We start from the raw sequence: 21,522 nt of genomic DNA on the forward strand, positions 1-21,522 counted from the left end.
AGGGGAGGAATGACACACGGAGGCCGACTGAGGAAGCAGGTGGTTTATTTAGGGGCTCGGGAGACACGGTGGGGGCTGGAGGAGCTGCCCCGTCCCTGGGACTGGCCCCGCGTCACCCGCACGAGGCCGAGCTCCCTGGGCCGGGCCGTGCTGCTGAGCTGGGTCAGGCAGAGACGGGTCAGGTCCCGACTGGACGTCTCTGTCGTCATGGAGAGGCGGGCGTTGGGCAGCCGGCGCCGTCTCGGTGACTCCGCAGCACTCGAGGGCCTCGGAGACTCCAGGCGTTGGAGCCCGCGAGGCGGTTACGAGGATCACGTCACGCACAGCTCCGCCGCCCAGAGCGGGGGCTTGCTGCTGTAGGAGAGCCGCCGGCCGGCCGCCCCCTCGGGCTCCTCGGGCTCCCTGGCCGCCCCGCTGTCGCTGTCGCTGTCGTAGGGCGTCTCCAGCAGCTTCAGCACGCGCCGCACCTGGGGGGAGGAGGCTGGGGGTCTGAGGCCGTCCCTGCCGCCCCGGGGGTGGCGCAGGGGCAGGCGTGCGCTTGCCTCCGAGAAGTCTCCGGCCTCGGCAGCCTGGATGGCGTTCTGTGCGATGTAGTTCCTCAGCACGTACTTGGGGTTGTTGGCGCGCATCACGCGCACGCGCTCGGCCCGCCAGGCAGCGGCGTCCCCGACACCCTCCATGTCCTTGTCCAGCCGGGCTCTGGAATCACATCCGGGCTGGGCTCTCCTGGCAGGTGGGGCCCAAGGCACCCCCACCCCCCACGCGCTCTGTAGCCACCCTGGCGCGTGGACCCACCTGTACTGCTGGAGCCAGCCGGCCCAGTGCTCCCTGTTCCTGCTCTGCAGCTCGGCCGGGCTCAGCTGCTCCAGCCGGGCCTGCTGCTCCACGCGCTCCAGCTCCCGCGTGATGTTCGCCCGCGTGCCCATGAGCGCGAACAGCTGCGGGTTCGACTGCGCCAGCATCAGCATCATGGAGAGCTGCCTGCGGGGGGAGGGGGCAGCACGAGGCTTGTCCTGGGCTGCTGGGAGGCCCTGTCCCCACCCCAGCCTGGAGCCCCGCTGTGGTGCCCAGGTGGGCACCCACCACCCATCCCCCGTCCTGCTGAGGGCAGGGACGGTCTCTGCGGCTTGCCGTTTCCATGGACACCAGGAAGACCCCAGGGCTTAGTGCGTGTGGGGTGTCTCTGCTATCAGGACTGTTGCCCAGCAGGCTTCGCAGGCCCTGCTGGCCTGTGCGCCCACAGCCCCACCCCCCGAGTTCCCCTGTGACCAGGGTCTGTCACTGCCACAGCCAGCACCGTCCACGCACGTGCTCTTCCTGTTGGGGACAGTGCAGGAAAGCGTCATCTGCCTGGGAACCTGAGCGCCCACCTTCCCTGGTAAACCAGAGACTGTTCTGGGCAACGAGGCCACTGTCACCCAGCCGTGCTGTCTGGCTCACTCACACCTGTGTCAGTGTCACTTGTCTTCTCTGTGACCATCGGGTCCCAATGTCGAGAGATAGGACCTGGCTGCCTTCATCCCGGGGACGGGAGTGGCCGCCAGGGCCCCTGCACGGCCCCAGCCAGCTGTCTCCAACGTTCCCCTTGAACCCATTTTCTGAACATTCCTCCCTTTCTGGAAATAAATTCCAAGGAAGCAAGACCCAGGTACCCACCGGGGATCCATCTGGGGTCGGAAGGCAAGTCTCAGCTCCTCCAGGGAGGCACACTGTGCGGTCAGCACGGCCAGGAACTCCTCCAGGTCCGGGGACTCCGGCTCAACCGGGAAGGAGCTCAGCGAGTAGAAGGTGTTGGTGAAGTCGGCACCTGGAGCACAGGTTGCTCAGGCTAGTGGCTGGCACGGGCCCTGAGTCCCCTCTTGTGCTTGTCCCCGACCGACCCACACCCTGTGTCCAGCGCACGTGCTGAGCCCTGCGCGGTGGCAGGTTCTGGGGCTCCTACCCCGCCCCGCCCCCACTGCTCAGCCTCTGCATCTGCACCCGGCTCGGCCTCCGTTCTCGGCGAACGTGCTGGTGCCCGCCCCCACCGCTGCCGTCAGCCACCACTGCCTGCCTCGGACTCAGCGCGACACAGTGAGGTTCTCAACCTGACTTGTTCAGACACAGTCACACGTAACCACGGTAACCCTAAGACAGTATCTAAAAATTAAACACAAAAGAAACTGACGAGGGAATCAAGAGTATATTACGAAAACGACTAAACCAAAAGGTGGCAATAACCGAGAACATGAGGGACAAAGAAGGTATAAGACACAGAAATAGCAAAATGGCAGAAGTACTTCCTTATCAGTAATTACTTCAAAAGTAAAGGGATTAATCTCTCCACCAAAAGGCAAACTGGCAAAATGGATAGACAATTCAGCCACATGCTGTCTGCAAGAGACTTCCAGGACACTCAAAAACAGATAGGTTGAAGGGGGAAGGGCAAAAAAAATACCCATCTGAGTGCCAAGCGGCTCATGCCTGTAATCCCAGTACTTTGGGAGGTCAAGGCGGGAGGATCACTTCAGCCCAGGAGTTTGAGGCCAGCCTGGGCAATGTAGTGAGACCCCGTCTCTACCAAAAAATAACCAGAAAAAATTAGCTGGGCATGGTAGTGGCGTCGGTAGTCCCAGCTACTCAGGAGGCTGAGGCAGGAAGATCCCTTTAGCCTAGGAGTTTGAGGTTGCTGTGAGCTATCATGACGCCATTGCACTCTAGCCTGGGCGACAGAGTGAGCCCCTGTCTCGAAAAAAAAAATCCCATGCAAACAGTAAAGTAAGAAGACCTGAGGTGGCTGTACTTAGATAAGTTACAAGAGACAAGAATGGCGTTACATATGGGTAAAAGAGTCAATTCTTAAGAGCCCAGCACACTTCCGCTGTGCAACTCTGCTACCTGTAAGAGTCAGTTCTTAGAACATAGAGGAAGGCAAAAGAAAAAGTTCACAAGGGTGTAAAAGTTATAAATATGCACTAAACACCAGAGCCTCAAAACACAAACATTCACAGAATTGAAGGGAGAAATAGACAATAGTTCTATTATAGAGCTATAACAGAAGTTGGAGAAAAATAGGACATCTTTAAGAACAGGCAGACAAAAGATCAGTAAGGAAATAGAGGACTTGAACGACAGCACAGACCGCCCAGACCAAGCAGACACGCGTGAAGAATACCCAGCAGGAGCAGTGGGCACAGCCTTCTCAAGTGCACCCGGCTTGTTCTCCAGGTAGACCATATAGTAAGCTACAAAACAAGTCTTAATAAATTTAAAAAGACATAACCTTTCCAACCACAATGGAATGAAGCTGAAAGTTACTTAAAAATGGGTACACTTAATTTGTTAAGAAGGTAGATCTCATGTGAGTCTTTTGTTAAGAGGAAAGAAAACTAGAAATTTCGCAAATAATGTAAAGATTAACTATCACACTCTTTTTTCTTTTTGAGACAGAGTCTCGCTTTGTTGCCTAGGCTAGAGTGAGTGCCGTGGTGTCAGCCTAGCTCACAGCAACCTCAATCTCCTGGCTCAAGCAATCCTTCTGCCTCAGCCTCCCAAGTAGCTGGGACTACAGGCATGCGCCACCATGCCCGGCTAATTATATATATATATATATTAGTTAGCCAATTAATTTCTTTCTATTTATAGTAGAGACGGGGTCTCGCTCTTGCTCAGGCTGGTTTCGAAGTCCTGACCTCGAGCAATCCGCCCGCCTCGGCCTCCCAGAGAGCCAGGATTACAGGTGTGAGCCACCACGCCCGGCCTTAACTATCACACTCTTAATCAACCAATGGGTCCTATAAGAAGTCACAAGGGAGTTTAGAAACCACTTAGAGATGTATGAAAACAAAAACAACACACCAAAATGTGTGGGATACAACAAAAGTGGTGATCAGAAGGAAACGTACAGCGGTAAATGCCTGCGTTAAACAAGATCGCAGATCAGTAACCTCACCTCACACCTAAGGAGCAGGAGTAAGAATAAAAAGGGTAAAGTGAGAACGAAGTTAGCAAAAGGGAAGGAAATAATAAAGCTCAGAGGGAGATAAATGGAAAAGAATAGAAAAATAATAGAGAAAAGTCAAAGCAAGAGTTTGTTCTTTGAAAAGATCAGTGAACGTTTCCAGCCGCAGTGATGAGAGAGAGGACAAGACGAAATCCCGAAATGGAAGTGGGGACGTGGCTACTGACCCTACGGAAATAGGAAAGGGTTACGGGAGACGAACGCCAAACGATTCGCTTACGTGAAACATCTAAAGCAGTCAGTTCACAGAATCAAAGGTGGACGGTGGTTACCAGGGAGGGCCGCGGGGAGGAGAAATGGGGGTGCTAGTCATCGCCATGCACGAGCGTCAGAGATCTGCTGTGTGGCATCGTGCCCGTGGTGGACAGTCACGTGTCATACACTTGCACAGTTAAGAGGTGGATCCATGTTAAGTGTTGTGACCACAACAGCATTTTACCCCAGAGACAGGGTCTTGCTCTGCTGCCCAGGCTGGCATGTAGTGGTGTAATCAGCTCACTGTAACCTTCAACTCCTGAGTACAGGTGATCCTCCCACCTCAGCCTCCTGAGTAGCTAGGACTATGGGCATGCGCCACCACGCCTGGCTATTTTCGAAAAGTTTTTTGTGGAGATGGGGTCTCACTATGTTGCCCAGGGTGGTCTTGTGCTCCTGGTGTCAAACAATCTGCAATCCTCCCAGCTCAGCTTCCCAAGGTGCTGGGATCATAGGTGTGAGCCACTGCACCTGACTTTTTTTTTTTTTAAGAATACCACGAACAATTATATGCCAAAATTAGATAACCTAGATGACAGAGACAAATTCCTAGAAACACACAAATTACCAAAACTGACTCAAGGAGAAACAGAGAATCCAGACAGACCTAAATCTAAATAAAATGAGTAAAAAGATTGATCCATAATAAAAAACTTCCCAAGGAAAAAAGGCCAGGACCAAATGGCTTCACTGGTGAATTCTACCAAACATTTAAAGAAGAGCTAGTACCAATCTTTCTCAAACTTTTTGGGAAAATTGGAAGAGGAGGGAATACCCCCTCACTCAACTATGAGGCCAGCGTGGCCTTAATATCAAGGCCAAACAGACACCACGAGAAAAGAAAACTGCAGGCTAATATCCCTTAAAGACGCAAAAATCCACAAAATACTAGCAAAATTCAGCATGTTAAGGTTAAGAGGATTACAGCCACAGCTGAGTAGGGATCATCCCCAGAACACAAGGAGATATGAATGAAAGAATAAAGGCACAGGGTCACCTTCATTCCAAGAAAGAGCACTTGACAACACCTGACAGCCTATCGTGGCGAAAGCACCAGTCCGACGAAGCTCACAGCTAACACCACCCTCGGTGGTGGAACCCTGAGCACTCTTCCTCTGAGATCAGGGACGAGACAGGGATGCCCACGTGGGACACGTCTGTCCAACGCACAGGAAGTTCCAGCCAGAGCAGCTGCACAGTTAAAACACGCGAGCCGGCAAGCCCACGACTGTGCCCAGAGGAACTGAAAGTGGATCCTCGGATATTTTAACAACTGGACGTAGGCTGGGCGAGGTGGCTCACGCCTGTAATCCTAGCACTCTGGGAGGCTGAGGCGGGTGGATTGCTCAAGGAGTTCGAAACCAGCCTGAACAAGATCGAGACCCCATCTCTACTATAAATAGAAAGAAATGAATTGGCCAACTAATATATATAGAAAAAATTAGCCGGGCATGGTGGTGCATGCCTGTAGTCCCAGCTACTCAGGAGGCTGAGGCAGTAGGATCACTTGAGCCCAGGAGTTTGAGGTTGCTGTGAGCTAGGCTGATGCCACGGCACTCACTCTAGCCTGGGCAACAAGCGAGACTCTGTCTCAAAAAAATAAATAAATAAAAAATAACAACTGGACGTAACAATCAAAAGACGAAACTGCCCACGAGTGCGTCAACAGCGTCCACACAGCAGAGCACTGGCCTTGGGACGGAAAAGCTCCACATGCGCGTGGATGGACGCTGGGGACGTCTCGCTAAGTAAGGCGGTCACGGGAGGACACACGCTGTGTCACGCCACTTGCGGGGTCCCAGCGCCATCGAACTCACAGAGTGGGGTGGTGGGTGCCGGGCTGGGGAGGGGAGCTGGTGCTTGGCAGGACAGAGCCTCGGTCTGGGACGGTGGGAAAGTTCTGGAGACGCAAGTGGCCGCACGGCAGCGTGAGTGTGCTCGGTGCCACTGAAGTGCGCACTTTAAGAGGGTAAAGTGCAGACCTAACTGCGGTAAAACACTGCGCGCGGCCCCGTGCCCTCACCGGTCAGGTGCATGGTGTCCAGGAGCTGGGCCACCAGCGCCGCGTCCTCCTCCTGCGGCGCCCCCAGCAGGCCCAGCTTGCGGCGCATCTTCTGCAGGCGGTGCCTCCGGAACTCCGCGTCGAACTCCTCGGCCAGGGCGGCCTCGGCCAGCGCGGGGGGCAGCTCGGGCTGCAGGGCCTCGGCCAGCTTCTGCAGGTTCCACCTGCACACCTCGGGCTGCCTGCTGAAGGCGTAGCGGCCGGCGCCGTCCGAGGCGTTGCACACGTGGTCAGGGTCATACCTGCCGCGCGGGTGGGAGAGCTGTGGCAGTTCTGCCGAGCACAGGGAGCCACGCCTGCCCCTGCGCACCTCCTTTCAGTCTTTTTTTAAATTTTTTTGAGGCAGGGTCTGGCTCTGTGGCCCAGATGGAGTGCTGTGGCATCATCACAGCTCACAGCAGCCTCCAGCTCCTGGGCTCAAGCAATCCTCATGCCTCAGCCTCCCGAGTAGCTGGGACTACAGGTGAGCATCACCATGCCCGGCTAAATTTTCTATTTTTAGTAGAGACAGGGTCTGGCTCTTGCTCAGGCTGGTCTTGAACCCTTGACCCCAAGTGATTCTCCCACCTCAGCCTCCTAGAGTGCTAGGATTACAGGTGTGAGATGCCGTGCCTGGCCTTAATCCATTTTCATTTCTTTTAAAATTATTACTTTTAATAGCCAGCCAAGGCCGGGCGCAGGGGCTCACACCTGTAATCCTAGCACTCTGGGAGGCTGAGGCGGGAGGATTGCTTGAGGTAAGGAGTTCGAAACCAGCTCGAGTGAGACCCCGTCTCTACTAAAAATATAAAGAAATTAATGGACCAACTAAAAATATAAACACAAAAAATTAGCCGGGCATGGTGGCGCATGCCTGTAGTCCCGGCTACTCAGGAGGCTGAGGCAGCAAGATCGCTTGAGCCCAGGAGTTTGAGGTTGCTGTGAGCGAGGCTGATGCCACGGCACTCACTGTAGCCTGGGCAACAAAGTGAGACTCTGTCTCAAAAAAAAAAAAAATAAAAAAGCCAGCCAAATTTAGCAGTGGGGGGTTTATACCAGCCCTAGTGACACGAATGTTGGTAAGATCTGATAACCCACCACCATCAGGCAGCCCTGCGGCAGAGGGACCCTCTGCAAAATGCTGGCTGACGCAGCGCGTGCTGCTTTGCTCAGAGCCCTCCCGGGGCTTCTACTTGCAGGGGCGGCTGACCAGGCCGTGCCTCGGAGAACTGAACACGGAACACGACGTCACAGGCGCTCGCTGTCCCCCTGCCACCCCGGGGGCCGGTCTTTGGGCAGGCGCAGGCCACGCACCTGTCCAGGAAGCCGAAGGGGCCGTAGTCGAGGGTGAGCCCCACGATGCTCATGTTGTCGGTGTTGAGCACGCCGTGGCAGAAGCCCACGCACTGCCACTCGGCCACCATCCGCGCCGTGCGCCGCGTCACCTGGGGCAGGGCAGACGCGTTCATGCCCTCCTGTGGGCCCCGCCCCCTCTGGCCCCGGCGCGGGGGTGGGGGGGCCCTCCTGCCCTTCCTCCCTCCCCGGGACTCCCGGGGGCCTGTTCTGGTATCTTCTGTCATCTTGATCACGGGGCAGAGGAGAGTATTTTGTAAGGGAAGGAGAAAGCGCGTTCCGAGTGAGCAGGGCGTGTGGGTCCCGATCCCCACGCGGCATGTCTGTTCTCTGACGTGCTCGCAGGCTCGGCTGTCACCCAAACCAGAACAAGGAGGGAACCCTGACGTGCCCCCGCCTCAGGCGCGGCAGGAAGACCCCGTGCAAACAAGGAAGTTACCCCGTTGAGGGGCAACACCTGTCCTAGGTGCAGGTCACTGTGTCCAGCAGGCCGCTGTCCACCTCCCCTGTGCTGCCACTAGGGCCGGGTCTGACCGCCGGCCCTGCCCACTTGACCCGGAACCAGACGGCGGCCCCCGCACAGCCGGGCACCAGCGGGGCGTCGAGGGCAGGAGCCCAGGAAGCAGGGCTGCACCCGAGGGCCCCGTGGCACCCGGAGCTCGCTGAGCACAGGCCCTGCACGCGGCGCCTCCGGGGTGCCGTGGACGCTCCAGGAGTCGGGCAGCACCATCCCGCTTCGCTGACGGTGACCGGCTCGGGACACCCGCCCTATCGGCACCAGAGCACGAGGCTGGGCCCGCCAGCCCCCAGCCCCGCAGCCCCATCGCTCGCCTACACGGGTGGGCTGAGGTGGGGTCAGGGGCTGACCCCGCGCAGGGCGGAGCTCCACAAGTACCTGCCTGGCACCCACTGCCACCCCCAAGCCACATGGTGAAAGGGGCCCTGGCGAGCTGCTCCACCGGGGGGGTCCAAGCCTCCACACCCTTCCCTCCATGCAGCCTTCGCCTTCCCCTCCCCCCACCAGTGCTGCAGGCCCCAGGGTCCCCCCACTGCACCCTGGCGTCCTGTGAAGAGGAGGTGGTTAGGTCATGTGGGGGACGGGCGGCCATCTGCGGGGCAGGGACGCGTGTGACAGCTCTGGGCGTCGACCGAGACCCCGGCCGGGACAGTCAGCGTCTCCCCAAATCACAGCCCTGGGCTGGCTGCGGCAGGGTGTGTGTGGCTGGGGCCGCTGTGAGCGCTGACCCTCGGGGCACCCAGCAGCGAGCGCAGTGCGTCCCCCCAAGCCGACTGCCCCCCAATGCTCTCCCGCCTGCAGGTGCCCCGCCTGGCCCCCCCCAGCGAGAGAGCCGACACACGGGGCCCGTCAGCACCGCTGAGCCCGTGATCCTGGGCTTTGGGAGAAGATGGGACTTGGGGGCTGGAGGGGGCAGCTCAGGGAGGGGCAGGGGCTCCAGGTGACTCTTCCCTCCACCAGCCAATCGCCTGTGCCCTGCAGTGGTCGGTCGCCGGCACCCACCCACCTCCCGGAAGAAGGCCTCGTTCCTCTGCACCCTGTCGCCGGCGTGGGCGGCCTGGATCTCGGGGTAGAAAGAGTCGATCACGTAGTCCAGCAGCTGCACGCGGATGTCGTCCCTCCCCACGCTGGGGCCCGCACGCCCCGTGTGCGCGTCTGCGGACTTAAAGATCTCAAAGGATCCGAACCTGGAGGGGAGACTTGAGTTTTCAGCAGGTCAGCAGCACCCCAGCCCCTTGTGACAATAAAAAGGAGTTACGGCCACTGCATCTCGTGGCCCTACAGCAGAGAGAGAAGCGTGATCGAAACAAAAGCAAGCAAGCGACTAAACGTGTCTTGGCTCTAGACAGCAGGTACACGTGTTTCACGTCAGCAGCCAGCACAGACCAAGGCCTGTCCCGCAGGTGGGGACACGTGTGGGGAGTGCGTCTCCACCTGGCCGGCTCACGGGTGCCGCATGTCCCTCCATGCAAAGGGACACAACTTGTCTGGGGCGGGGGGACAGGGCCAGCGGCGAGGGGGGACAGGGCCAGTGTGTTGGGAGTGGTCAGCGGCACTCTCACTCAGGTGACTGTCACCCAGGGGACCTCAGCCAGTGTCTGGACATGTCTTGGTTGTCACAACCAGGGTCACTACCGGCAACTGGTGGGCAGAGGCCAGGAATGCTCTGTACGCTCCGCAAGGCACAGGACAGCCCACGTCGAAGTGCCCACGGGGGCACTGTGCAGGGGGTCTCCTGGGTGAGGCAGGGCCCCTTCCCCAGAGACAGACAAGGACCTCTGGGCAGCTCGGCCCTGGCAGTCGGCACTGAGAAGGTGTCGGATGCCAGGCCGCAGGTGACACCGAAGACCAGCAGGCTCACGCCAAGGACAGGAGCCAGCCCCAAGGGAGTCTAGGCCAGCCAGCGCTGGCCCATCCCCAGGATGGCAGCCGGGCACTGGGACACACCACGTGGGTGAGGCCGATTCCTTGGTCACGTGTGAGTAGGTCCTTGTCGTCACTCCCGGACAGCAGCTCCGTGCACCTTCCCAGAGCCTCACACTCCGCAGACCCTCCTCCCAGGAAGTGCCACTCGGGGGCTCCCCCTCTGGGGCCTTGAGGCATCCACGGCCTCTGCTCCTCCTGCTCCCTCTACCTGCAGCCAGGGCCTGGACGGGGGTCGTGGACACAACCGTCCACACACAGGACAGGCCCCGAGCCAGAAGGCCACGTGCCTTTCGCACTGTGCATCTCTCACAGTGGGCAGGAGGCGCCCACTTCGTGGTTAGTCTGCTTCCGAGACTGCTCTAGGGACAGGCCTGGCTTTCTCGGAGGCTGGGGCCGTCTCTCCGGTTCACTGCTTCTACGAGGCGCTCTAGCTGCGTAAGCGCGAATCTCTGACCCTGCAAGCGAGTGCGCACAGACAGGCCTGAGGGACCCCGGCATTACCTTATAAAAGTAGGAGCTATACGCAACACAACTGTGCACTGTTCATATTTTGGATTACCATCATAGAACACGTCGCGCACCACCGTGGACTCGGACGTGACGCAGGCCCCCGCCCGCGTGGTGGGGATGCCCAGGTGGAACATGGCCTCGCTGCACAGGAACTCGCGGATGCTGGACCGCAGCACTTTGCGCCCGTCAGCCTGTCTGAAATCAAACACAAGCGTTCACCGTGCGCGCCCGGCCAGGAGCCCGTTCCTCAGCAAGACTTGGGGCAGCGAACGGACAGGGACGAGAAGAAAGCTTTGTAAAACTGCACCAATGGCCCCGCAGGCATTGTGGATGGCCCCGCAGGCATTGTGGATGACACCGCACACCATAAGCCCCGGCGAGCGCCGGTCCGTGGCTGCGACAATTCCTGCTGGGGACAGTCCAGCCACCAGCGGCTCCCAGCACACCCTCAGCCTGCAGTTCTGTTTGTGTGGGTGTATTTCACCTAAACACAAGAACGCACACGTGCACACCAGCACTGTTTGTAGTAGACACTGAAAACAACCCATGAGGAGGCGGATGCAAAAGCAAGCGCTCCATACAGCCCGGCGGAAGCTCCTCTTTGCCCTGTTCTCAGATGCCGCAGGGCAGGGCGTGAGCCCAGGTGGGGACCTTGGGGCGGCAGGTGGGCCCAGGGCCGAGGTTCCAAGTGCGGGCCACAGGTGGGCAGCGCAGGGGAGGAGGGGCAAGGCGCAGAGCACACGCGGTCCGAGGGCGTCTTCGGGGGCAATGGGGCTCTGCACGCGGCAGCCTGCGCAGCTGCAGCAAGGGGCTCGGGAGGCTGCGGGGATTCCGCTCGGGGAGCCTTGCACGCAAGGTCGACCTTTTCGTGCATCCCGATTCTCCATTATTTCGAAAAAGCCTGTGTTCCCAGCCGCCGCCTCGCTGCCCTCACTCCAACGCCAGCGCTGCCCTCGCTCGCCAGCTCCCGCGGCAGGAGGAGGGGTGCGCAGGGGTCCGTGGCGCGGCGCGCACGGCCCAGACATCGCGCACGACGCTGCAAAGCTCCCGGGGAGCAACTGGCGACAAAAGCTGCTCGCGAGAGTGCGCCCTCTGCCGGAGGGTGGAGCCCGCTGCACTTCTTTTTTTTTTTTTGAGACAGAGTCTCGCTTTGTTGCCCAGGCTAGAGTGAGTGCCGTGGCGTCAGCCTGGCTCACAGCAACCTCAATCTCCTGGGCTCAAGCAAGGCCGCGGGCGGCCTCGGGGGTAGCCCCACCCGACAGCCCCTCCGCGCCTCAGCACTGGCGCCCCCACGTGGCCCCCACGAGGTACGAGCCCCTCCACACCTGCAGCAGCGGAAAGGCTCCCCAAAACCCACACCGCGGGGCTCCAGGGACTGCCCTCAGGCCACTCACAGCCACTCTGGACTTTGGCCTCAAGTCCTGGAGAACTTTTGAGGCCAGGGACCCTGAGACACACTGGGGGATGGTATATGGAGTCTGATTCAGGGTCAAATGACTGACCCCTTCTTTTTCAATTGTTTTATCCTGGTAACGCACACATAGGATTTACCATCTTACCCATTTCTAAATGTGCACGTCAGTGGTATGAAATACATCCCTAATATTGCACAACCGTCTCCACCACACATGTGCAGAAATCCTCCGGTCTTGTGACATCGAAACTCCGCCCACACCAAACATCAACTCCCAATTCCCCTCCCCCAGCCACCCGGGGCGCGTCACATGCACAGGCCACACGGGTCGGTCTCTCCGTGCCTGGCCCCTTCTCTCCTCAGTGTCCTCAAGGCTCATCCGTGTCGTGACAGGTGTCGGAATTTTCTCCCTTTTTAAGGCTGAACGAGCTTGTTTGTATACACATGCTGTTTATCCATCACCAGCAGATGGGCACGCGGGTTTCTTTTCACTTTTTGGCTATTATGAATAATGCTGCTGTGAACACAGGTGTACGAGTGTCTCTTGGAGACCAGCTTCCAGTTCCTTTGGGTGCATACCCAGCAGAAGGGCTGGGTCATACGGCAGTTCTGTGTTTAGTTTTGTGAGGGAGCGCCATACGGTTTTCCACTGTGGCCGAATCACTTTACATTCCTACCAACAGTGCACAGGGCTTCCGATTTCTCCACATCCTCACCAACACTTATTTTTTTTTTAATAACTGCCATCCTATTAGGTGCGAGGTAGTGTCTCATCATAGTTCTGATTTGCATTTCCCTAAACATTAGCGAAGTCGTACATCTTTTCATATGCTTATTGGCCATTTATATAAGTTTTTGAGAAAATGTCAAGTACTTTACCCATTTTTGAATTGTTTTTTATTGTTGTTGTTGAGTTTTGAGAGTGTCTTTTTATGCATATTTTTCATGTGGTCTAATTTGTCCATTTTTGTGGCAAAAGCTTAGGCAAAAAATGATCATCCAATAAATCACTGGCAAAATCCAAGGTCATGAAGATTTGCTCTTATGTTTCCTTTTAAGTTTTCTAGTTTTAGCTCTTACATTTGTTTTACCCACAGTGAGTTGATTTTTGTTCATGGTGTAAGGCGAGGGTCCAACTGAATTCTCGTGGATGCAGACACCCAGTTGTCCAGCAGCACTTGTTGAAAAGACTGTCCCTTCCCCACTGAATGGTCTTGGCACCCCTAGTCAAAAATCATTTGTCCCTATAAATGAGGGCTTATTCCTGGGCTCTCTGTTCTAGTGGACTTTGTAGCTGTCTTTTTGTCAGTACCACACTGTTTTGATTACTGTAGCTTTGTAGTAAGTTTCCAGTCAGGAAGTGTGAGTTCTCCAACTTTGTTCTTCTTTTTCAAGATTGTTTTGGCTATTCAGGGTGCCCTGAGATTCCATATGAACATTAGGATGGGTTTTTCTATTTTTGCAAAAAGCATCATTGGCATTTTGACAGGCATGGCACGGCATCTGTAGGTCACTTTGAGTGGATGAACAATTTAACAACATTAATTCTTCGAGCTGGGTGCAGTGGCTCATCCTGTAATCATAGCGACTTGAGAGGCTGAGGCAGGAGGATAACCTGAGCCCAGGAGTTCAAGGCTGCAGTGAGCTGTGATTATGACACTGTGTTCCAGCCTGGGTGACAGAGCAAGACTGTGTCTCCTAAAAAAAAGTGTCTTCCAATCCATAAACATGGGATGTGTTTCTGTTTATTTATGTCCTCTTCAATTTCTTTCAGCAATGTTTTATAGTTCTTATTGCATAAGTCTTACTTCTCACAGCCACTACAGACTTTAGACTCAATCTTGGAGAACTGCTGAGGCCAGGGACACTGGGACACATGGAGGGAGGGTTATAGGAAGGGCCTGAGTAAGGTCAAAGGACTCTTTTCTTTTTATTTTTTTGGCAGACAGGGTCTCCCTCTGTTGTCCGAGCTGGAGTGCAGTGATGTCGTCATTGCTCACAGCAACCTCTGACTCCTGGGCTCAAGTGAACTCCTACCTCAGACTATAAGCGCACACCACCATGGCTGTGCCTGGCTAACTAAAAAAAAAAATTGCCTTTTGAAGAGACAGGTTCTTCCTATGTTGCCCAGGCTGGTCTTGAACTCCTTGCTTCAAACAATTCTCCTGTCTTAGCCTCCCAAAGTGCCACGATTATAGGTGTGAGACACAGCACCTTGCCCCCTTCTCTTTTTAAAGGAAAAAATATTCTAGCAGACTTCAGGTCTGGAAACACTGACTTAATTTAAAACTCAGGTCTTCAAATATAAAAAGCATCTTCCAACAACAGATTACTCTCACAAAAAGGCTTGTCTTTATAACTTAAATTATCATTAAAATGAAAACATAGTTTAAAGGTGCTCACAGAAGCAGCAGGCCCCAGGCTGAGAAGCAATCTCACATCGTCCCAAGGGTCTGAGACTCTCTCATTGGCTCCTGGTGCGGAAAACTCTAGCAGGTTGCTGGAGGTGGGTGGGGGTTGCCAGGCTGCACTCAGTAAACTTTTCAGACAGAGACGGGAAGGTTTGGAGACTGGGGGATGAGGAGAAGCCAGTCAGTCTGAGGATCTGGCTTGGGACGCGGAGCCTGGTGGAGGGGGTGCTGAGGGATAGGGAGTGGCCAGATGGGCGATGGATTTCGTAATTCATTGAACATAAAATGCCAGCTTACATGTTATTTATTTAGTCATTCAACAAGCATTTAAAGAACGTGGATTAAGTATATGTAACTGTTTAGTGGAAAAGAGCAAAACAGACCTAAGTGCTGTCTGTATACAGAAGGCAGGACAGCACGTAGGACGGGCTACCCCTGGGCTTGGCTGTCCTGCTACTGACCACCTGTGTGCTGCACGCGGGAATCTAAACATGGCCCACCTCACCTCGGGGTCAAGCAGGACTGCCCCCTAAGAATGCCCACGGGCGGCAGTCTGAAGAGTCCCCCAGCCCCCAAACAGGCCTCCATGAAGGAAGCACGCGGCAGGACGTGTTGACAACAGGCAGTCACCACCCCTCTCCGAGCACTGTGCAACCGGACCCGGAGCCCAGCAAACCGGCAAACGCGCGCAACTTGTACAAGGGACCCCACAGTCCTTGGCGCACTCACGAGAACGGAGCACAAGCGGCTGTCAGCACTGCGCTCTCAGAGGGGAACGAGGTGCCCCACCTCTGGGAGGGGCAGCGGTACCCGCACACCGGGCCGGGCCGGGCCGGGCCGGGCCGAGGGGCAGCAGCGCCGGCCACCCAGCCCCAGCCTCCGTCCTCCTGCCCTGGCCTCAGGGCACAGTCCCGGGCCTCTTCCCTTTGTAGGGAAGGACAGCGCCCTGCGACCCACCAGGGGAAGGATCCACGTGGAAAAGCCCCGGGCGGGCTCACCCGGGGAAGGGCCCACCTAGAGAAGGGTCCGCCGGGTAAGGGCCCACCTGGGTAAGGGCCCACCTGGGTAAGGGTCCACCTGGAGAAGGGCCCACCTAGAGAAGGGTCCGCCGGGTAAGGGCCCACCTGGGGAAGGGTCCACCTGGGGAAGGGCCCACATGGGGAAGGGTCCACCTGGAAGGGTCTGCCGGGTAAGGGCTCACTTGGGGAAGGGTCCACCTGGAGAAGGGCCCGCCCAGGGAAGGTCCCACCTGGGGAAGGGTCCCGGAGAAGGGCCCACCTGGAGAAGGGCGTGGGGCCCGTGCCCTTGAGCTGCAGCTCCCAGCGCTCGCCGGCCGGCGTGCACACCTCACCCAGGTACATGGCGGCGCCGTCGCCCAGCTGCCCGGCGAACTGGCCGAACTGGTGGCCGCAGTAGCAGTGCGCGGCCGGCTCGGCGCCCGGCAGCAGCGCGTTGCCGCTGAAGAAGAGCGCGGCCTCGGCCTCGGCCTCGGCCTCGCAGCCCGCGGGCGGCGCGCCCAGGCCCAGCAGCTCCAGCGCGGGCCCCGACAGCGCCACGAGGCGCGGCTGCCGCAGCGGGACGGGCCGCACGCGGCTGAAGCAGGCCCCGGGCACGGGCCGCGGCGCGGACGGGGCGCCCTCGGGGCCCGGCGGCGGCACCTCCACGGGCAGCTCGCGCAGGGCGCGGTTATCGAAGCGCAGCCCCGCCAGCCAGCGCGGAGCGGGCTCCATGGCGGCGCCGCGACACGGCGCGCGCGGCGGGCAGTGGCGGCCGAGGGGCAACGACCTGGCGCGGGCGGCCGCGAGCGAAGCCCCGAGCCCAGCCCTGCGCGCGGCCATCGGCGGCGCAGCTTCTGGCGGAAGCCCGCGCGCCGCGCCCCGCCCCGCGCGCCCGCCGCCCAATCGCCAGCGGGCAGAGGACCCCACCGCGCCTGCGCGGGCCGCGCCCCCAGGGGTCTGGCTCTGATTGGCTGCCACGCCCGCCTCTCCGCGCCTGCTCTGGGCGGGCCTCTGGCGCACGCGCGGTGGGAGGCTGCGCCTGCGTGCGCATGCGCAGTGGGAGGCTGCGAGTTCTCCGCACCCGGCGGGGGATCCCCAGGAACGCAGCAAGAGAGCTGGACGGGCTAGAGGAGCCTGGGGTGACCGCTGGAAGAACATCCCAGAATGACTTTGTCACGGGCCAGCAGGTTCCTGGAGGTCCGACCCGGGTGACTCGTGACGGTCCGCACTGCTCCAAGTGCGGTGACATGAGTGATGTGTCCCCAAAAGGCCACCAGGCGAACTCCCCAGCTCAGGGCGGAGCCAGGGCCAGCCCCGGCCCCAGCTGCGCTGAGGGTCCGCCCTGCATTGCTCGGCTGGTCGTGCACCGGGAAGGGGTGACAGAGCCGGCTCAGGGTCAGCGGCAGGCGGCCCGGCAGCAGGCTGTGCTGGATGTGCTGACCCACGGCTGACTGTTCCCGGGACCAGTAGGCACCGAGTAGGGGCTGTCGACCTGAGACAGGGTCTTCCAAGGGGACAGGTCTGTACCAAGGAAGAGCTCCAGGGTGAGGCCAAAGCAGAGCGTGGACGAGGCTCTGCCCGGTGCCCTCCTGGGGGGAGGCCTGCCCAGAGCTGACTGAGCATGCGCACTGGGTCCTAGGCCCCTGCGGGCACCTGCCCATCAGTGCCTCCTGCCACCCTGTGGTTTTCCTCGCGCTGCGCTTCTCTCTGAAATGATCTTGTTTCCTTACGTCTCTGTTTCTTGTGTCTCTCTGACCTGCAGTCTAGGAGGGCAGGAACTTCACTGGGGCGCCAATTCCCCCCAGCGCCCAGTGCTCAGAGACACCCCCAGGAGGGCTAGGGTGGGGTGAACACGGGAGTTTGGGGTGGATGTGACCAAGTGAATGAGCTCAGCCCACCCTGAGCTGCCCCCTTCCAGTCTCCTCCCCACCTTGGTCCTGAACCCAAGACCCAGGGATCCTGGACCCACACCAGCTCCCTTCTGGCTGGGTTACCGTTTTCTTCCCTACAGTGGAGACAGCCTTTATTGGTTCCAACTCCAAGTGTAAGAGGATAGGACAGCTCCTGCTCTGGGTCCGCCCTCCCTGGGTTACTCTTTATTCCAGCAATCCCTCCTGGGGCCGCAGCAGGGTCCTCCAAGTCCTTGTGTGAACCCAGCTCTGCTCCTGTGGGGCGGTGACCTCAGTAAACCCCTCACTACCTTCTGCAGAGGGGAAGGCGTGGTGAGGTCCCTATTGTGGCGACTAGGGGATAGTGGGTGCTCAGCCCGCAGCCCTCTCCTGTAGTGGGCATCAGCCCTGCCCTTTAAGGAGTGCCCAGAGGCCCATCCTTTCTGGGGGTCTTCCCCACTGGCCTGCTGGCAGACCCACCTGCCTTGGTTTCCAACATCTTGCTCTGTAACTGCCATGGGAGACCTGGTCAGACCCTGGCGTTACCCCTTCCTCTTTCCCAGGCTCTGGGCCCTCCTGACCCATTTCTTTTCCGCCCGAGATCAATCTTGTCTACACTCTGGAATCCGGTGGGATTGGGTTATTGAGGGTCCATGAGTATTGTCGGTCAGGGTCCCAGCAGGTTGGCGTGGACGAGCAGGGGCTCTCCTCAGTCCTGTGATCGGGCCTCTGGCCTCACCACTGAGCTCCTGCATGGCTTCCTCCAAGAAGCCCTCCAGGGTGCCTTCTCCTAGCCAGGGAACAAGTGTCTGGGCTGAGTGGAAGCTGAGCCAGCCCCTTCCCCACCCTGACACAAGGAGGCAGCAGCAGACAGCAGGGCGTGAACATTTAATGAGTGAGGCTTCACCCACCCGATGCCAACTGGTGCCTAGGCCCCATGGGCCTGCGTGGTGTGAACGCGCAGTGTGCTGGCACTCAGGGCCCGCGTGTCACTGCCCACGGCCCAGTGCAGGCCGGATCGGCCCCCTGCATTCCTTGGCCATGGCCCATTGAGGTCGGCCTGGCCGCAGTTGCTGTACCACCAGCCAGCGCCTGAGCGGTCGAGGCTGCAGCTGGCGAAGGTGCGGGCGCCATCCACGCAGCGTGTGCAGCCGTCACGGTCACGGTCAAGTGTGCTGAAGGCACTGCCCTCCTGGCTGTCACTGTGGCCGGAGCCCCGGAAGGCATCCCCTGCACGGTGTGGGTGGGGGGCTCAGCGATGCCTCGGCACCTGGGACCCCAGGGCAGGCACTTGGGGGAGCAACAGCCTTTCCCAGGGTAGAGGCTGGGAAGTTGGGGGTCTGTGGGGTCCCAACCTCCCCTCCCCGTCCTGGCCTCTTTCAAGCACCCCCACTCCCAGCCAGCTGGAGCATCTCAGGAACGGAGAGTGCCCTGGCAGCAAGGGAGGTGGCCAGGAGAGCCCCTGCCCTCCCGGAACTCACCAGCATTCCCCGAGTACAGACCCAGGGTCAGCCGGTAGAACTGGTCCTCGTTGTCGACGTGGAAGTTGTCATAGTGGGCCCAGAGCGTGAGGTTGTCCACGTCCTGCAAGTCCACGCTCAGTTCGGTCCGCAGGCCTGGCTGGGAGGTCAGGTCTGAGATGTGCTGCAGCCCCAGCCAGTGGTCACCTGCGGGAGCCGGCACCGGGCTCAGGCCTGCACCTCACCCCCACCCCCGCTGCACCTGCCTGTGTGTTCCTGCAGGGGATTGATCAAGCTTCATCCCTGGGCCCCGTGGGCAGCACAGCCTCCTACCTCCCAAGTCTCCGAAGCCCTCCTTGTACTCCTGCCAGCACCTCTCAAAGTCCACGGGCTTCTCCCTGCCCCAATCTCGACTCTGAATCACTGTCCAGCCACCGTCCTCGTGCATGTCACACAGAACCTGGCAGGGACAGAGGCAGTCACTGCCTTGGCCTGTCCACACGGCCCGCCCTTCCCTCTCCCTCAGAGAGGGCATTTCCACTCCCCCAAGCACTTTTTATTTGAAAAGTGCTGCCTTGGCTGGGCGCAGTGGCTCACGCCTGTAATCCTAGCTGTCTGGGAGGCCAAGGCAGGCAGATTGCTTGAGGTCAGGAGTTCGAAACCAGCCTGAGCAAGAGGGAGACTCCGTCTCTACTATAAATAGAAAGAAATCAATTGGCCAACTAAAAATATAGAGAAAAAACTAGCCCGGGCATGGTGGTGCATGCCTGTAGTCCCAGCTACTCGGGAGGCTGAGGCAGTAGGATTGCTTCAGCCCAGGAGTTTGAGGAGTTTGCTGTGAGCTAGCCTGACACCACAGCACTCTAGTCCGGGCAACAGAGTGAGACTCGTCTTGAAAATAAAAAAAAAAAAGAAGAAAAGTGTTGCCTTATTGTTTTTCTGTTTAGCAATGTAATATGAGCATGCACAGTAATAGAAATTCAAACTTGCAGAAATGGGGTGAAGACCTAACCTATAGGGCTGCCCAGGCCCCGCCCACAGGTGATGCCTGTCATTTCCTCTGCTTTGTGCTGCTCTGTTCCCTTCACTTCTTGTCCTGGGCCAGTCATCAGGGTCCTTTCTGGTTTGTAAACACCGCAGTGCTTTGAGTTCTTTGCTCATTCCCATAGGGGTGGACGTTTAGGTCCCTGGGTCCTCCAGATTATGAACAGTGCTCAGCGAACGCTCCTGTGCCCAGGAGTCGGGACGAAGCCAGGGCACCACTGGCAGAGCCCAGCTTTTCTCTTGCCAACCACAAATACTAGTACCTCTTTTGTTTTTGCCAAACTGATGGCCACAAAACATCTCATTGGTCACTGGGCCCCCCATGCTGTGGGGTGGTGCCCCTGGACGGGCTGCTCACCTGGAAGGGGGCGCTGGCCCCCTCTGGCTGGATGGTGTACACACCGCTTCGGGCCGTGGGGTTGTCCTCCCAGATCTGAGAGCAGTCCCTCCCTGCCAGGGATGCAGAGCCAGGCGGGGTTGTCCCCCCAGACCTGAGAGCAGTCCCTCCCCACCAGGGGTGCAGAGCCAGGTGGAGCTGTCCCCCCAGACCTGAGAGCAGTCCCTCCCTGCCAGGGGTGCAGAGCCAGGCAGGGTTGTCCCCCCAGACCTGAGAGCAGTCCCTCCCCACCAGGGGTGCAGGGCCAGGTGGGGCTGTCCCACCAGACCTGAGAGCAGTCCCTCCCCACCAGGTGTGCAGAGCCAGGCGGGGTTGGCCACTGAAAATATCCAGATGATCGCCACCCTCGTGCTGGCAGGCAGCTGCCACTGCCCCTCATCTCAGGATACAGCTGGTCCCAAGTGGCGGTGCTGTGGCCCCCAAGTGGCTTCTGCCCCTCTCCCCCCAGCCTTGGCCAGGGCTTCGGTTCTGCCTTCCTTCTGCTGCCCCGTACACCTCTCGCCCATGGGTTCAACATGGCCCAGACCTGCTGCCCTGGGGGTCTGCCTGGGTGTTCCCCCTTTCCCAAGCCTGAGTGTCCTCTGACAAGGGATTAGGGCAGCCTGTCCTGCTGAGGCCCTGCCTGGACCCCCCAGGGAGGCGCAGACTGGACAGGGCCCCTCCTTCTCATGCCCCACCAGCCAGACCTTGGGGTTCCAGCAGCACCACCTGCACCTGTGGAGAGAAGACCCTGGTCAGGGCAGGCTCAGCACCCCTGAAGCTCCCAGCCCACCCCTGGGGCTGAGGCCCACCTGCCGGCTACTCTTACCGGCCCTCGCTGCTGCACCGTCGAGCTGACCCAGGCCAGAGAGAGGTAGAGGCCAGCCAGACACAGGATGGGATGGGCAGCCATGCTCCCTGTGGGGCAGACGTGGGGATGGGCCACTGAGCAGTGAAGCCCCTGCAGCCCACCTCCCTTCGCCTGCAGGAGGGCGCCCACCACCCTCCACACTCACCGCCAGTCTCTAGCTGGGCAGGTCCCAGCTCTGGTGCTGCTGGGCCTTTTGTTCAGAACACCGGCTAGCCCCGCCTCCTCTCTGTGCCAGGGTGGGGTGCTGAGCGGGGCGGGAGCCCCTCTGAGCTGCCCTTAGCTGGCGCCCTGCCCACCTTGCCGGGCAGGGCCAGGGCTGGGCGCCAGGGGCCCAGGACCTGCATCCCGTGAGCACTGGCAGAGGGCAAGCGCCCCAGGACCCCAGGCAGTGCCCTCGGCACCCTGTGGTCCAGGAGCACAGAGAGGCACCAGGACCCATCCCCATCACCTGAGCCCT

The 21,522-nt window shown here is 59.0% G+C and overlaps 2 protein-coding genes across 4 annotated transcripts; both read right to left on the bottom strand.

The window, feature by feature from the left end:
- Positions 1-28: 28 nt before the first annotated feature.
- On the bottom strand, positions 29-16,293 carry SELENOO (selenoprotein O). Of its 2 annotated transcripts, XM_012789561.3 has the most exons (9): positions 15,706-16,293; positions 10,594-10,797; positions 9,173-9,353; positions 7,611-7,741; positions 6,279-6,559; positions 1,657-1,807; positions 796-981; positions 543-699; positions 29-467 (listed from the first exon to the last, which is right to left on the bottom strand). In XM_012789561.3, exons 1-9 carry the CDS (start codon positions 16,263-16,265, stop codon positions 303-305), a joined length of 2,016 nt encoding a protein of 671 aa, XP_012645015.3. In that variant the 5' UTR covers positions 16,266-16,293; the 3' UTR covers positions 29-302. The 2 variants fall into 2 exon arrangements, with proteins under 2 accessions (XP_012645015.3, XP_020143429.2); XM_020287840.2 differs by lacking the exon at positions 543-699 and having other exon boundaries at positions 315-467.
- Positions 16,294-18,187: 1,894 nt separating this feature from the next.
- On the bottom strand, positions 18,188-21,437 carry LOC105885022 (angiopoietin-related protein 5-like). 2 transcript variants are annotated; one of them, XM_076006898.1, is made up of 7 exons: positions 21,211-21,437; positions 21,024-21,112; positions 20,902-20,929; positions 20,177-20,268; positions 19,108-19,234; positions 18,796-18,981; positions 18,188-18,544 (listed from the first exon to the last, which is right to left on the bottom strand). In XM_076006898.1, the coding sequence occupies exons 2-7, from the start codon at positions 21,105-21,107 to the stop codon at positions 18,243-18,245; spliced, it is 819 nt and encodes a 272-aa protein (XP_075863013.1). In that variant the 5' UTR covers positions 21,108-21,112; positions 21,211-21,437; the 3' UTR covers positions 18,188-18,242. The 2 variants fall into 2 exon arrangements, with proteins under 2 accessions (XP_075863013.1, XP_075863012.1); XM_076006897.1 differs by lacking the exons at positions 19,108-19,234; positions 21,211-21,437 and having other exon boundaries at positions 20,177-20,929; positions 21,024-21,115.
- Positions 21,438-21,522: the final 85 nt, after the last annotated feature.

Source organism: Microcebus murinus, chromosome 10, assembly GCF_040939455.1.
Source record: "Microcebus murinus isolate Inina chromosome 10, M.murinus_Inina_mat1.0, whole genome shotgun sequence".
NCBI classification, from domain to species: Eukaryota; Metazoa; Chordata; class Mammalia; order Primates; family Cheirogaleidae; genus Microcebus; species Microcebus murinus.

What these genes read in the sequence shown, in the direction of transcription:
- SELENOO (XM_020287840.2), bottom strand. Translation starts at nt 16,265, where the DNA reads ATGGCCGCGCGCAGGGCTGGGCTCGGGGCTTCGCTCGCGGCCGCCCGC. An exon ending in ATAGCTCCTACTTTTATAAG is followed by an intron (nt 9,354 to 10,593) that starts GTAATGCCGGGG and finishes TCTCCCCTCCAG; the next exon opens with GTTCGGATCCTTTGAGATCT. An exon ending in CGACCCCAGATGGATCCCCG is followed by an intron (nt 982 to 1,656) that starts GTGGGTACCTGG and finishes CTCCCCCCGCAG; the next exon opens with GCAGCTCTCCATGATGCTGA.
- LOC105885022 (XM_076006897.1), bottom strand. Translation starts at nt 20,732, where the DNA reads ATGTTGAACCCATGGGCGAGAGGTGTACGGGGCAGCAGAAGGAAGGCA. An exon ending in GGGCCAGCGCCCCCTTCCAG is followed by an intron (nt 18,982 to 20,176) that starts GTGAGCAGCCCG and finishes CGGCTCCCGCAG; the next exon opens with GTGACCACTGGCTGGGGCTG. An exon ending in TCTGTACTCGGGGAATGCTG is followed by an intron (nt 18,545 to 18,795) that starts GTGAGTTCCGGG and finishes CACACCGTGCAG; the next exon opens with GGGATGCCTTCCGGGGCTCC.